Genomic DNA, 12930 nt, shown 5'->3' with positions numbered 1-12930 from the left:
AAGCTTTGGCAGAATGGTGGACGAAGTGGAAGTTAATTTGCTTACAATTTGAAATCTCTTCTTCAAGGCTTGTCTGAGTTGTCTCTACTCTCTATAACTTGCAGAGGCAAAAATAGCAAATTAGCCCTTAGTTTCTAAGTATATAGTTAGCAGGCCCGGTTAGTAAACTATATAATTTACTAGCATCTCGAGTCTTAGAGGCTCGATTTTAGCCATAAATCGAGTCTTTGAGGCTCGGTTTTTGCAGGTTGATGTGGACTTTTTGCCACGTGGCGTCCACATGGAAATCGAGTCTTACAGACTCGATTTATTTGACGTGGCCATCTCGGTATGACGTGGTTGATCCACGTGGCAAAAGAGGAAACTGAAACCGAGTCTTAGAGACTCGATTTTAGTGCAGAGGCAAAAATAGAAAATTAGCCCTTAGTTTCTAAGTATATAGTTAGCAGACCCGGTAAGTAAACTATATAATTTACTAACATCTCGATTCTTAGAGGCTCGATTTTAGCCATAAATCAAGTCTTTGAGGCTCGGTTTTTGCAGGTTGATGTGGACTTTTTTCCACGTGGCGTCCACATGGAAATCGAGTCTTACAGACTCAATTTATTTGACGTGGCCATCTTGGTATGACGTGGTTGATCCACGTGGCAAAAGAGGAAACTAAAACCGAGTCTTAGAGACTCGATTTTAGTTTGGGGTTTTTTCAAACTTAACGCCTCTCACACTGATACTCTCCCCTCTCTCTAACAAACCAGACCCTCACACTCTTACTCTTCCTCTCACCCACCCTCACTCTTACACACCGAACCTCACTCAGTCTCACTCGCTCACCCTCTCCACTCTCACTCACTCACCCACTTCGTAGTCACCACTATTCTCTCACTCAGTCTCCACCCTTTTCCTTCAGTCTACGCGATCTCTCAAAGCTAAAAAAAAGGTGAGTGCTTTGTAGAAAGTACGGTGGGAAAAATCTGAGAAAACCTTGCTCTGCGCCTCCACTGCCTCCCTCTTGCTCACAGAGAACAACTTGTAAGGTAAGTGAATGTATATAACTTTTTTCTTTGTTCATGGATTATTCCGAAATTGCTAGAAGTTTGCTATGTTTTTTGCGTTGAATCTGGGTTTATTAGAATGGGTATTTTCTGTGTTTGTGTTTGGTTTGGGATTTTGGGTGTTTTTGTTATTCAATTGTGCTATTGCTTATGAGTTATGGGGTGTGTTTGTATGGGGTGTGTTTGTAATAGAAGCTGTATGATTTTGGGTTGCAAATCAGAATTTTGGGTTTTAAAAATGCTCTGTTAAGTTCTTAAAGTGCTTAACCATTGCTAAGAAAACTGTCTACAGTAAATAACTATATCCAGATTTGTAATAGAAGTTGTATGATTTTAGCGTGGACTGTTTTTGTTATTCAATTGTGCTATTGCTTATGAGTTATGGGGTGTGTTTGTATAAGCTGTGTTTTGAGTTTAAAGTGAGTGTATGTAAAAAAGGTATGAGGAGTTGTGGTTGCAATTCAGAGTTTTGGGTTTTGAAAATGCTTTTTTAAGCTCTTAAAGTGCTTAACCAAACGAACCCATGGTCTTTAGTTTTTGTTGTTTTCGGGTCCAATGCATGTTGCCTAAGAGGGTTTTGGACTTAAGTTTTTATTATTGTTGAAGTTGAACTGAAAAACTCCATGTTTTAAGATCTTTGTTCGAGTGGTCTTGTACTTTTGCATCTACTGATCTATTGTGGATCTTATAAATTCACTTTCTTTTCGCTTGTGTTTCTCTTGTAAAATGTTAGGAGGGCTTTAAGGAGACTTGTTGTTGAGTGGCCTAGGGGATGAAAGGTAATTTCATTAGGTGAATGGAGAGTGGAGACACAGTTAGCTCTACAACAAAATTTAAGGAACATGGGATTGAGGGGGTTTTAGGCTTCGGAAGCTTGGATTTTTCAATCAAGCTCTCTTGGGGAAATAGCTATGGCATTATGCCACATCATTAGTCCTTTTATGGATTAGGGTTGTGGGAGTAAATTTGGTGAGATAGGGATCAATGATGTTTTGTTAGTTATACCTACTTCCATAAGCATATTGTGTGTTCATTTCTCAAACTAACTGCTTATCATTTTTGTGTAGTATGGCTGCTGCAAATGCTAGACGGATTGACTATACAGAGCCTGGACCCATTGACAGGTCGGTGTTGTCAAAGCAACTCAAGCATCGGTCCGAAGCTATTTGGAATGGGTAGGTAAAACATAAAACTAAAGATTTAACTAATGTACATGCATTTAATTTATACAATGTACATGCATATGCCACCCATATATTAATCCATGGTTCGATTTTGTGCAGGATCCAGGATCCGTTACCTGCCGTAGCCGTAGTTCAGAGTTCTCCAATCGAGAGCCAATGGTGGACGACCGAGTCAGGAACATCATCAAGGCAGTTGGTTTGGAGGGACTCCTTTGGGTCCCGGGTAGAGAGATTGACCATGGTTTGATAACTGCCTTAGTGGAGCGATGGCGGTCCAAGACTCACACCTTCCACATGCCACATGGTGAGATCACCATCACATTGCAGGATGTGGAGGTTCTTCTTGGGCTTCTTGTTGATGGTGACGCTATAACAGGGAGCACGCAGAAAACTTAGGTGGATGTGTGCCGGGACTTCCTTGGCTTTCAACCTATAAATCAAGACAACCATAAGCAACTTACTGGTCAGAGGATTCTCATCAACCGGCTTTTGGAGCAAGTTGCCGATCCATTGCCGCCTAATGCTGAAGAGGACCAACTGCATAAGTATGCACGATGCTACATCCTAGCGCTATTGGGGGACACAATATTCATGGAAAAATCCGGCGATAGGGTGCATCTAATGTGGGTGCAACAGTTGGAAGACCTTCATAACCCACGAAGGTACAGTTGGGGAAGTGCTTGCCTTCCATGGTTGTACCGAGAGCTATGCAGGGCAAGCGAAGACACTAGTCAGATTGGTGGGTGCTTACTGTTACTCCAGTATTGGGCATGGGCCAGGTTCCCCTATTTGTGCCCCGCAGTTGAGCATGGTCCGCCAGTGGGTGTTTATGGTCCTCCAGTGCGTGGTCCAGTGTCCATGAAGTAAGTCTTTACCTCATGCACATCATCTACATTATGCGATCATTCCCTAAGCCTATAATAATGTAACTTGCTTTTATTTATTTATTTTAAAGGCTTCTAGCAATTTTTTATGTCAACATTGTGTAAATTTCAAATAGAGGTTCAATATATATGATTACGTTAATATACTCCAATTTTGTGATTTTCATGTGGCTTGTATGTGCTTTGTTTTTTATAATCGAGTTTCTTATTCTATTGTTATTATTAATTAAGTAAATATCTATAAGATGATCTCAGTAGTTATATGTGATTACATTATAGTTTTAACATTGGAATTATCTCTGTACGAAATAATCGAGATATTGATCTATTGCAACTGATTGTAGGTGGTTGTGGGTCCCAAACAAGAAAAATAGGCCCGCCCACATCTTCAGGGACAGGTATCACGAGCAAATAGCTTCAATGTTGCCAGGCCAGGTATGAAAATGCATTGTTTTACATGTTTAGGAACAAGATATTGGATTGAGGGGATTTGAAATATAAACATTGCTACCTAATGTGTTGTGTACTTGTTTTTTGGCTGTTGCAGGTGGTGTGGCAGCCATATAAAGCTGAGTTAGAGGACCTTCCGCCATGGTGCGTTGCAGGGAGGGCCGTGTGGACGGCAACGGTGCCGCTTGTATGTTTCCACATAGTAGAAAAACATACACCGGATCGTGTCGTTCGTCAATTTGGGATGATCCAAGAAATTCCTCGCAATGTTGACACCGACACTGTGCTTCATGGCATTGATTTGAGGGGGAAGGTCGGTGTTGATTGGACGCGAAAGCATGCTGTGCATATCAATGAGTGGGGTAATCGCCTTCGACGACGTTGTGAAGCAGTGCTTGGTGATATGCCTCCACAGTACGAGTACCATGACTGGTTCAAAAGGATAACTCGGAGGTTCATAGATAGGCCTGGTGCTATAGTGACTCTGCTGGTAACTTCTCAATGTCTTTTACATCTTACCATACTGAAATAGCATGAAACCACTATTTAGATAACATGATAGTATCACATTTTTTGCTTAGCACTTGGTCTCTCTATAATTTGCAATTATTACTAGCACAACCAATTCTGAACCAACATTTATTTTATTATCGATTGGCATTGTTGATTTGGTATTGCATTACTAATATGTGTGGTTTTTCCATGTGCAGATTAAGGGATACGTCCGTTTGTTGAGGCGTCACCCAGTGGGCACAGAGGACCACAAGGACATTACTAAGGTCCTAACGGCAGTGCATGCAATTGAACGTGTACAACCTCCTATTCCTGAGGCCCCGAATGAGGAGGTACCTACTCCAACGGGCCCAAGCACGAGCACAACCCCGGCCAGATGTCGCCCTCGTCCGCCTGTTGCTAGCCCTCGGGTTGTCCCTACCCCCGATCCTTCTCCATGCACCCCACATCCATCCCCTAGCCCTACCATCCCTTCATCCACCCCACATCCATCCCCTACCCCCACCATTCCTTCACCCACCCCACATCCATCTCCTCGCCCCACCATACTGACACCCACCCCACATCCTTGTCCTGGGTCTGACATTCGTCCACCTACTCCACGGTCATTTCCTCAGCTGTTACCCATTCCATCCTTTGACCTGGGTATTGATCCAACTCCACCTGACATGCAGCAGGAGCCACCCTCCCACAGTACATCTACTGCCCCGTCTTCAGCCATCGACCTACCCCATGTTCAGGCTGAGCAGACTGTTGGGTTACCTGCAGTGGCAGAAGGTCGGCCGAAACGCATATCAAAGGCACCTCCTTGTGGGACAAGGGGGCACAAACATGGACACAATACTGGGCCCGAGGCATCTGACGAAGGACATGCAAGACCTCCTCCTCATTATACTAGACGGCATAAGATTCAAAAAAGGTAACTCAAAGCTAAATGTGAAACAACACACTTTATAACTAGTGGTATTCCTCTTTTCACATTTCAATCTACTATTGATTACTTCATGATATTATTATGGAGATCAATATGGTTTTAACGTACATTTTTCGAAGTAGGTGATGGGAACGAGTGGTTGAAGGGGGCCAAAATGACAGTGATGCGGGTGTAGAAGACGGTAAGCAACTACTCTGACTTTGGCGGTTAAATCAATGGCCATTGTCTGCTACTATGGTAAAGTCTTGGGCTGCCAAGCCTAAGTACATCTAATTAACATTTGCCTATACCCTTGGATGCTTAGTTTCTGCCCAAAGAACAGGTTTTACTTTACTAATTGATGCTTGAAAGTTGTGACTCAACAAATTGGTGATATGAGTTCTGAGATTAGTTTTGTATTAGCCAATGGGTTAATTGCTTAGCAAAAAATTATTAGAAAACAATCTTTTTTTTACTGCTGCTGCTGGTTCTGTTTTGTGTGTGTGTTTTCATTTTCCTTTTGCAAATGATCCTCAGATCAAATGCCATTTCCTCCCTACCTAAATAAGAGGTGGAGGATAGCTCAAGGATTGAATCCCATGCTGGTGGTCATTATGTTCTAGTTACCCATATAAAACAAGTGTTTTTCTATTCCTTTTTTCTTAGTTTTTTTTTTCCCAGGCAGAATGATAATTTTGTACTCTCCTTTTCAGGCTTATCAAAGATTCTGGCAGACAAGTCAAGGATTTGGAGAGTATAAATGATCCAGACGCTAACAAGATGCTGAATGATTAAAAAACAGTCAATGGTGTGTTGTTAAAGCTGATTCCTATTTAGCCAGATCCTATTATAGATTTTTTGCCAAAATTTTAGTTTTTTGTCAGTTGATTAAATCTTGCATTCCAAATGCACTGAATGATGTTCATACTCTATGCACATCAAAAAAAAAATTCATATGTTGCTCTTAAAAAGCAGTACGTTAGCATCAGTTAGAATTTTCCACTATTTCAGATCTCTCACACCCATTTCCTTCTATCTGTTTCTCTTTTATATCTAAATTTGGAAATTGTGCAGGTTTCAAGTATTGTACCTTGCTGTGAAGACAGTGAGAGAGTCAGGGCATCAACACGTCTACTCTGCCGTTGAAAGACCCCTTCAGCTTGCTCAAACCGCCGCCATCTTGGAGGTTCTGTTCTACTTTTTTTTATAATTACTTTCCCAATTCAAATAGTCTCAGATTAACTCACTTCTGGTTTGCACATGTTTAAGTTTCTTAACTTCTTTGGGTGGTTGTTGTTGTTGTTTCGGATTCCCCGATGAAACAGATTTTTCATAGTCTAGTAGGTGAGTTTTGTTTTGTTTTGTTCTGTTCTGTTCATCAATAATGTTCCCTAAAGATCATGTTTTTATGTTAAACGAATACTTTTTGTTTTTGTTGTTAATAAATTTTATAAAAAACAGGTCTGGTGAGATCTCCAGTATCAGCAACATTGCCACAAATAGCTTCAAGGTTGTATTTGACTTGGTTCATCTTGTGGAGTTTCCCTCAGGTTTGAATCAATGAATGCATTTCTTTTGTAATACTCAACTGTCAAAATATTGTTTTTATTATTTTAGACTATATGTGATGTGTAGTTTATGATTTTGCCAGACTCAGACTCACATACTTGTGACCTCCCTAGTCATCAGCTGGTCCATCACGGAGGCAAGTGTTACATGATTTTCAGTTTTATTCCAACTGCATTCTTGGGTTCCTGTTTTGTTCTGTTTTTACGCATGTGTCAAACTGTTACCAATAAAAGGATTAGTGGTAAAGTGGTACAAATTTCTAAACACCACCTCTATGAAAAAATTACTGTACCATTAGTGGTGGCGTGGTACAAATAAAACCCCACCTACATGAAAAAATTACTGAGCATTGAGCCCTATAAATATGTATTGCTGAGTTTGATATCTGGGTTTTGTTTAGCACTTTAAAATTAGGAGAAAAAACTGCAGTGATTTAGAATGAGGAAAATTCCAATCTTTTGTAAAATTTTAGCCCCACAGGGTTTTTATGTTGAATCAAATCTCAACTTTTGTTGGTTGATGCTGCAGTCTGATATTGAATGTATAGTGTAAGCCTGGTGTTCTTTTTTCTTTATTGGAGCATATGGTATTAGAAATGATATTAGAAACCTTTTTTTCTTTGGTTCCTGCAGATTATTCGGTATTCTTTCTTTGGGCTGAAGGAGGCACTTGGTTTTGCACCTTCATGGCTCTTGTGGCTCAGGTATAGACTATGTACGTTTCTTCCCATTGGACGGAAAGGGAGTGATTGCTTTATTTCATTGAAATTTTATATATGACATGCAGGTATAGCACCTTTTTGTGCTTGTATCCAACTGGTATCTCTAGTGAAGTCGGTCTAATATATGTTGCCCTGCCATTTAGCAAGGTAACAATTTTAATGATGCAGAAAAGCAAGACTTCGTTTGCTAATATGTTTCGGTAGAACTATATACCTATTAAACTGAATTATCTGATATCTCCAACAACTTTAAATTACTACTTCATGTATATATCAAAATGAAGTTGTCCTAGTGAAGTGTTATTTAATTGTGTATTGATTAAACGCTACAAAGTGCAGTAACAGTGGTTTTAGAGTGTGGGAAACAACTTCAGTTATTTCAATTAGCTCCTTGCATCATCTATTTTGTGAAGTTAAAAAAGTATCTCTTAATGGTAAAAATGCTGCAATGGTTGATTGTGTCTGTAGAACTTTTTACATATTTCACGGTCTCTTTCTGGCCCCATATTCAGGAATTTTATGACTTATGAGAGTGTGAGAGCTTCGATCAAATGCAGATCCCTCCAAAAAAAAAAATAATAAGAGAGAAGAAGCAATCTCCTAGCCTGTTAGATATGCATTCCAAGTCCCATTTGGGTTATATAGCACAATTTTATGGATTGTTTGACAATCTCTTGACAAGCATTGACCTAGTTTTAAATGTGCTGATTTCATAATTTCTGTCATTCATTTTTACAAGTAGGACACACAAAGAATGGTCAGCATGAGAAAAAAAGATTGGAGTGGGGCTGGGAAAACTAAGTTTGGTGACTTTTGAATGATTATCTTTTGCTCTCTGCTTACAATGCTTTGAAAGGCATTTCCATTTCAACAATTAGCTTGCAATTTCAATGAAACTATTTGTTAAAAATGTGTGAACTGAACAAATTGAGGTGCTTGCAGGAATCTGAAAAGTATTGTATAAGGATGCCAAACAAATGGAACTTCTCTTTTGATTTCTTCTATGCTGCAATTCTTGCACTCGGAATCTATGTCCCAGGCATGAACTCAGATTCTTCTTTGGAAGTTAATAACTCATTATCTAGTTGGCTAATTTCATTTGTTTGCAGACTTCTTAACTGATGAAATGACATTATATATTGCAGGCAGTCCTCACATGTATGGGTATATGCTTGGGCAGAGGAAGAAAGCTCTCTCAAAGTCCAAGAAGGAGTAGAATGGCATAAAATTCTTTTAATGTCCTTGTGGGTGTGAAATGGAATTGTATTTATAAAAATGCTGTATTTAGGTGCAACAATTTTCGGTTTAGTGTTCTCAAATTAAAGACAAGAAGAAAATTGCCTTGTGTTGATTCAGAGTCTAGTTATCAGATTGATGATTTTCTAACTTGGGTTCCATGAGTAATGTAAATCTCAGCATAAACTCGGCTTTGGCTTAGGCACACACAAGAGGCCATTGAAGCTTACACAGACATTACTAATCGAGATCTGGCAGATGAGTCATCACTGGCAGTGGCAGTGAACAACCTCATTGCATTGAAAGGTCCAAAAGATGTTTCTGATGGCCTACAGAAACTTGATAGGCTGAAAGAGAAAGATTCACAGAACTTCCAGCTTGCTCATGGACTTAACTTGAAGCTTTCACCAAAACAAAAGGAAGCAGTATATGCAAATCGAGTTCTTTTGCTTCTCCACGCAAATAAGCTGGATCAGGTTTTGCACTCTTTATTTTTAACCTTTCTAATTTCAATTTAATCCTAACAAAGTGAGCCATTGTTGGTGGGATGATTTTCTTGATCAACTCTATCTCTCTGGATTCTTTACAGGCTCGAGAACTTGTTGCTGCACTTGCCTTTGTCGACATGTTTCTTGATAGTGTGATGCCTGTCTTGCTTCAAGCTTGTCTTTGTGAGAGAGAACAAAGTGTGAGAGCTGAAGAAGTTCTAGGACGATTGCTGAAAAGTTCCCGATAAGTCCAAGGTTGTTCTCCTAGCTAGGGCACGGGTTCTTGCTGCTTCTTGGTCATCCCCAAATTGCAGTGAGTCCACGGCTAAGATGGTGAGCAGTGAAATTTTTGTAATTGGAAGATGTTCAACAACTACTACTGACTCAATTGTTCCATGTTTAATTCAATATACATACTTTCTCAAACACACTTTAAATTGTTCAATCCATGTTTTTTTTCCAACAAATTCTTCTTTAAATAGATTGTTAACCATTGCCCTAAGGGCATCTGTTAATATTTTTGTTTAAAATTTTAAAAATAAATTAATATTGTCCAAGTCTTATCACTCTGTTAAGCCACGTAGGATATATAAACTAACGGACATAGATAGAAGCTTGAAAAATAGAACATTTTGCAAGATTATAGGGAGGAAAATTAAACACTCTTTTGCTGTGACTGGGTCCAAACCAACTTTCTCTTCAGCAATTAACCTTCAATCCAATTTTGCAAAATCAGCAATTTCCCTTTTCATGGCTGTAACTATATGTTTGAAAACAATTTATCTAGCTTTTTTTGCTGAAAGTATGCACAGAAAAGTAATAAAATAAAAATAAGTTTCAAATAGATTATAGAGTTTGGGCTATTAAAGTTGATCTTACAGGATGTTTTGCGGTGTACAACCACTGATTAGTCAAATATTGTTCTTTGTTAATTGCATCAAACTATAATTGTGTGTTGTAAAATCTTTGTTTAAACACAAATGACAGACTCCATTATTCATTTATTGGTAGCACCTTTTATTCAAAGCTGCCCATTTCTTTATGTTTATATACAGAATTTTTCCTCACATGAATTATAGGGATTTTGATGGTAACCTATGATTAAATACAACATGGCAATGGTTTATTATGAAGTTCTTTTGTATATATTCAGAAAAATCGTTATTTCCTCTGGCCTGATTTGCAATGACGTGTAGGATTGTTGGGGTTGGCAGAAATCCTCAATAGGGTAGTCGAAGTTAGCTTCATGATTGAATTAGCAAAGTTTAAATTTTTATTGGGATGTACATGCCTTTCACATGTTTGAATTATAAGTAGATATGGGGGGTTTGTTTGTGGGTAAATGCATGCGAGGTAAAAAGTCAGAAAATCAGCTCTGTGATTTTGGAGGGAGTTACAGTACCAAGAAACTGAGTGCTTTAGTGGTTCTTTTGGTATCCTCACATTACCATCTGATTGTGAAATATGCATTGAACTGTTAATTAAACAAGAGGTTACCATAGATAAAAAAAAATGTATGTTTTCAAGTGATTGCCTTTCTGCCCAATTTTACCTAACTAATATGACCGATGGAACATGATTAATTGTCTTGTTTAGTGGTTCATGTTAGATTTAAAAATGTACGCACTCTTCATTTTTGTAGGACAATAGCACATATAGAGTTGAAGCTGGAATTGGCCCTCCATCCCTAATAAACTTTGAAAATAGGCAGCTTGCAGATTGATAACTCTTTCAAGATGCCTCAAGACAGTTAACCGCAAAATCAGCTCCATATATTGAAAGTGGTTGAAGTCTCCAACGACTATGTGTCCATAAACTCACATCATAACCCACACCGCCAGATAAAATCAATCATTGGGTAGAAATGTTGCTGATTTCGTCATTTTATGGAGGTTCATATGGCGGCGGGTTTTCAAGTTCTGGTTCAGCAGCAACGAGATTCTCTTTAGCTTTAATGATTCTTTCTTGACGAGATTCTTCTTGCTTCCTTAGGTCTTCCATTTCTTTATATTTTTCCCTCGTACTTGCACCCTCTATAGAAAATGTAAATGAATGGAAACCTGAGCATTTAGGATTTCAAGAGTGAAAATGTTGCTGATTTGTGCTAGAGACTATCTTTCTCTTCAACTTCACAGCGAAGTGTCTGACATAGTGGCCTACGTGAAAACCTTGCTGGAAACAGTATATGCATATCGTGTCACTTTAGGTGCTACAAAGACACATTCAATCAAGGTAAATTATTCATTTCCAAATGAAGCTAAATTTCTACTGGAATAGATTTTCCTGAGGATTCTCCGCACAATTTAGTGGTTTTTTGTTGTCTCTCCCAGTGGATGCTCCAAATGTAATGGTGCAATTGGTTACATTGGCTCCATTTGAAATGAGAAGTTTGGAGAGGAGATGACAAAAAATTAAAAATCAGCCGGTGTTAATGTGAGTTTCTCTTCATCTTAGACTTGCACTAAACGTTGGTTATGTCTTCACCTTCTTCCTCATGTTAAGACAATTATGAAAATTGTAATCAGGTACATTATTAGAAGGATGAATCTACATCAACTGGAACCTGTGCTGTTTCTGTGGTTGGTGGTCAGAGGTCAGTGATATGTCATGTCTGCACGTAATCTCGGAATGCAAGGTCAGTTCTATAGGGAGTGCTTTGATTGCTCAGTTTCATGATGATTTACATGTTCAATTCGGTCAGCAGTGTTGGTAGGTTGTGTTTGTTGGACAGATAATTTTGTTGCTTTCACTTGCATTTTGTCAGAAAATATTTTGTAATTATAAGTAGATCACGCAAATAGGCAATACCCTACATGATTGGCCCATGTCCTACTCTAACAGTTTCCAACGCATGGCTCCCATTATTACTACTAAGAACACTTGAAAATCGAGAACCCCCTTCATTATAGTCCCATCTTATGTTCTCTATAGTAGCTTATGATTATCAGGTACACATCTTATATTTAGCTTGATTGTTATGAGAAATATATTTGTCTATTGTGACTTTGGTGTTAGATGTTGGAACATTTACAGTGTTCAATTCTAATCTGCAGGAAATTGGAGTTAATGTCACAATATTTTTTTATTAAGCTTGCGTTTGCCTGATGTTACCTTCACTGGCGAAATTAAGGACAATGCATGTTAACGTAAGTTTTCTATCTTATTACTTTTGAAGAGTTAATTACTAAATTTTGTCAAGAAAGAATCTCATGTGGTGCCTCGTAGCTGTACGTTTCTTGTCACACGATTGTATTTATTCTTAGGTTTGGAGGTTCATTTACATTTTCTATAGGGTGTGCAAGTACGAGGGAAAAATATAACGAAATGGAAGACCTGAGGAGCAAGAAGAATCTTGTCAAGAAAGAATCATTAAGCTAAAGAGAATCTCGCTGCTGCTGAACCAGAACTTCAAAATCGGCCGCCATATGAACCTCCACAAAATGACGAAATCAGCAACATTTCCACCCAATGATTGATTTTATCTGGCGGTGTGGGTTATGATGTGAGTTTTTGGACACATAGTCGTTGGAGACTTTAACCACTTTCAATATATGGAGCTGATTTTGCGGTTAACTGTCTTGAGGCATATTGAAAGAGATATGATAGTTTTTTTTGCTATCATAAAATGTATTGGTGTACCTATAAAATAAACTGTGATCTTGTTGTTGTATTGCTGCAAGAGTCCCCAGTGGACCACATTGTATGTATAGGTATTCTATTTGCAACTGTAAAGTCTGGAAACTAAAGTAATGGTCATTATGTTAATGGTCAGATATTTAGATTTTATGTTGTAACTTCTTCAGTTGCATCAACTTCAATCCAATTCAAGTACTTCACGAAGGCCACCTAATCCAATGCATGATTTTTATTATATAAAAAACTCCACTTCTCAGTCTTGATAAGCCATGTATAAGAGGAAA

At 38.6% G+C, this 12930-nt stretch overlaps 2 protein-coding genes and 2 long non-coding RNA genes across 7 annotated transcripts; all 4 read left to right on the top strand.

Annotated features, from left to right (window-relative positions):
• The first annotated feature begins 581 nt into the window (after window positions 1–581).
• Window positions 582–2468, top strand: LOC142636474 (uncharacterized). The gene is made up of 3 exons (XR_012844332.1): window positions 582–1034; window positions 2120–2227; window positions 2336–2468. It is a non-coding gene; the product is annotated as an uncharacterized LOC142636474 (long non-coding RNA).
• A 1505-nt stretch (window positions 2469–3973) lies between these two features.
• On the top strand, window positions 3974–5006 carry LOC142636468 (uncharacterized). Its single transcript, XM_075810710.1, has 2 exons — window positions 3974–4060; window positions 4281–5006. The coding sequence occupies exons 1-2, from the start codon at window positions 3974–3976 to the stop codon at window positions 5004–5006; spliced, it is 813 nt and encodes a 270-aa protein (XP_075666825.1).
• Window positions 5007–5790: 784 nt separating this feature from the next.
• LOC142635533 (very-long-chain (3R)-3-hydroxyacyl-CoA dehydratase PASTICCINO 2A-like) lies at window positions 5791–8690 on the top strand (the record flags this gene model as incomplete). The annotated part of the gene is made up of 9 exons (XM_075809672.1): window positions 5791–5804; window positions 6071–6182; window positions 6322–6340; window positions 6458–6546; window positions 6648–6701; window positions 7198–7268; window positions 7352–7433; window positions 8229–8325; window positions 8432–8690. Coding segments are annotated over 9 exons (609 nt in total), but the record flags the coding sequence as incomplete, so codon positions are not given.
• Window positions 8691–10725: 2035 nt separating this feature from the next.
• Window positions 10726–12449, top strand: LOC142636473 (uncharacterized). 4 transcript variants are annotated; one of them, XR_012844330.1, is made up of 4 exons: window positions 10726–11242; window positions 11341–11443; window positions 11548–12156; window positions 12274–12449. It is a non-coding gene; the product is annotated as an uncharacterized LOC142636473 (long non-coding RNA). The 4 variants fall into 4 exon arrangements; XR_012844329.1 differs by having other exon boundaries at window positions 11536–12156; XR_012844331.1 differs by having other exon boundaries at window positions 11341–11645; window positions 12064–12156.
• The last annotated feature ends 481 nt before the right edge of the window (window positions 12450–12930 follow it).

This window comes from Castanea sativa, chromosome 5 (assembly GCF_040712315.1).
Source record: "Castanea sativa cultivar Marrone di Chiusa Pesio chromosome 5, ASM4071231v1".
Taxonomy (NCBI): domain Eukaryota; kingdom Viridiplantae; phylum Streptophyta; class Magnoliopsida; order Fagales; family Fagaceae; genus Castanea; species Castanea sativa.
This window is presented reverse-complemented; position numbering and strand designations above follow the sequence as displayed.

What these genes read in the sequence shown, in the direction of transcription:
- LOC142636468 (XM_075810710.1), top strand. Translation starts at nt 3,974, where the DNA reads ATGCCTCCACAGTACGAGTACCATGACTGGTTCAAAAGGATAACTCGG. An exon ending in GTGCTATAGTGACTCTGCTG is followed by an intron (nt 4,061 to 4,280) that starts GTAACTTCTCAA and finishes TTCCATGTGCAG; the next exon opens with ATTAAGGGATACGTCCGTTT.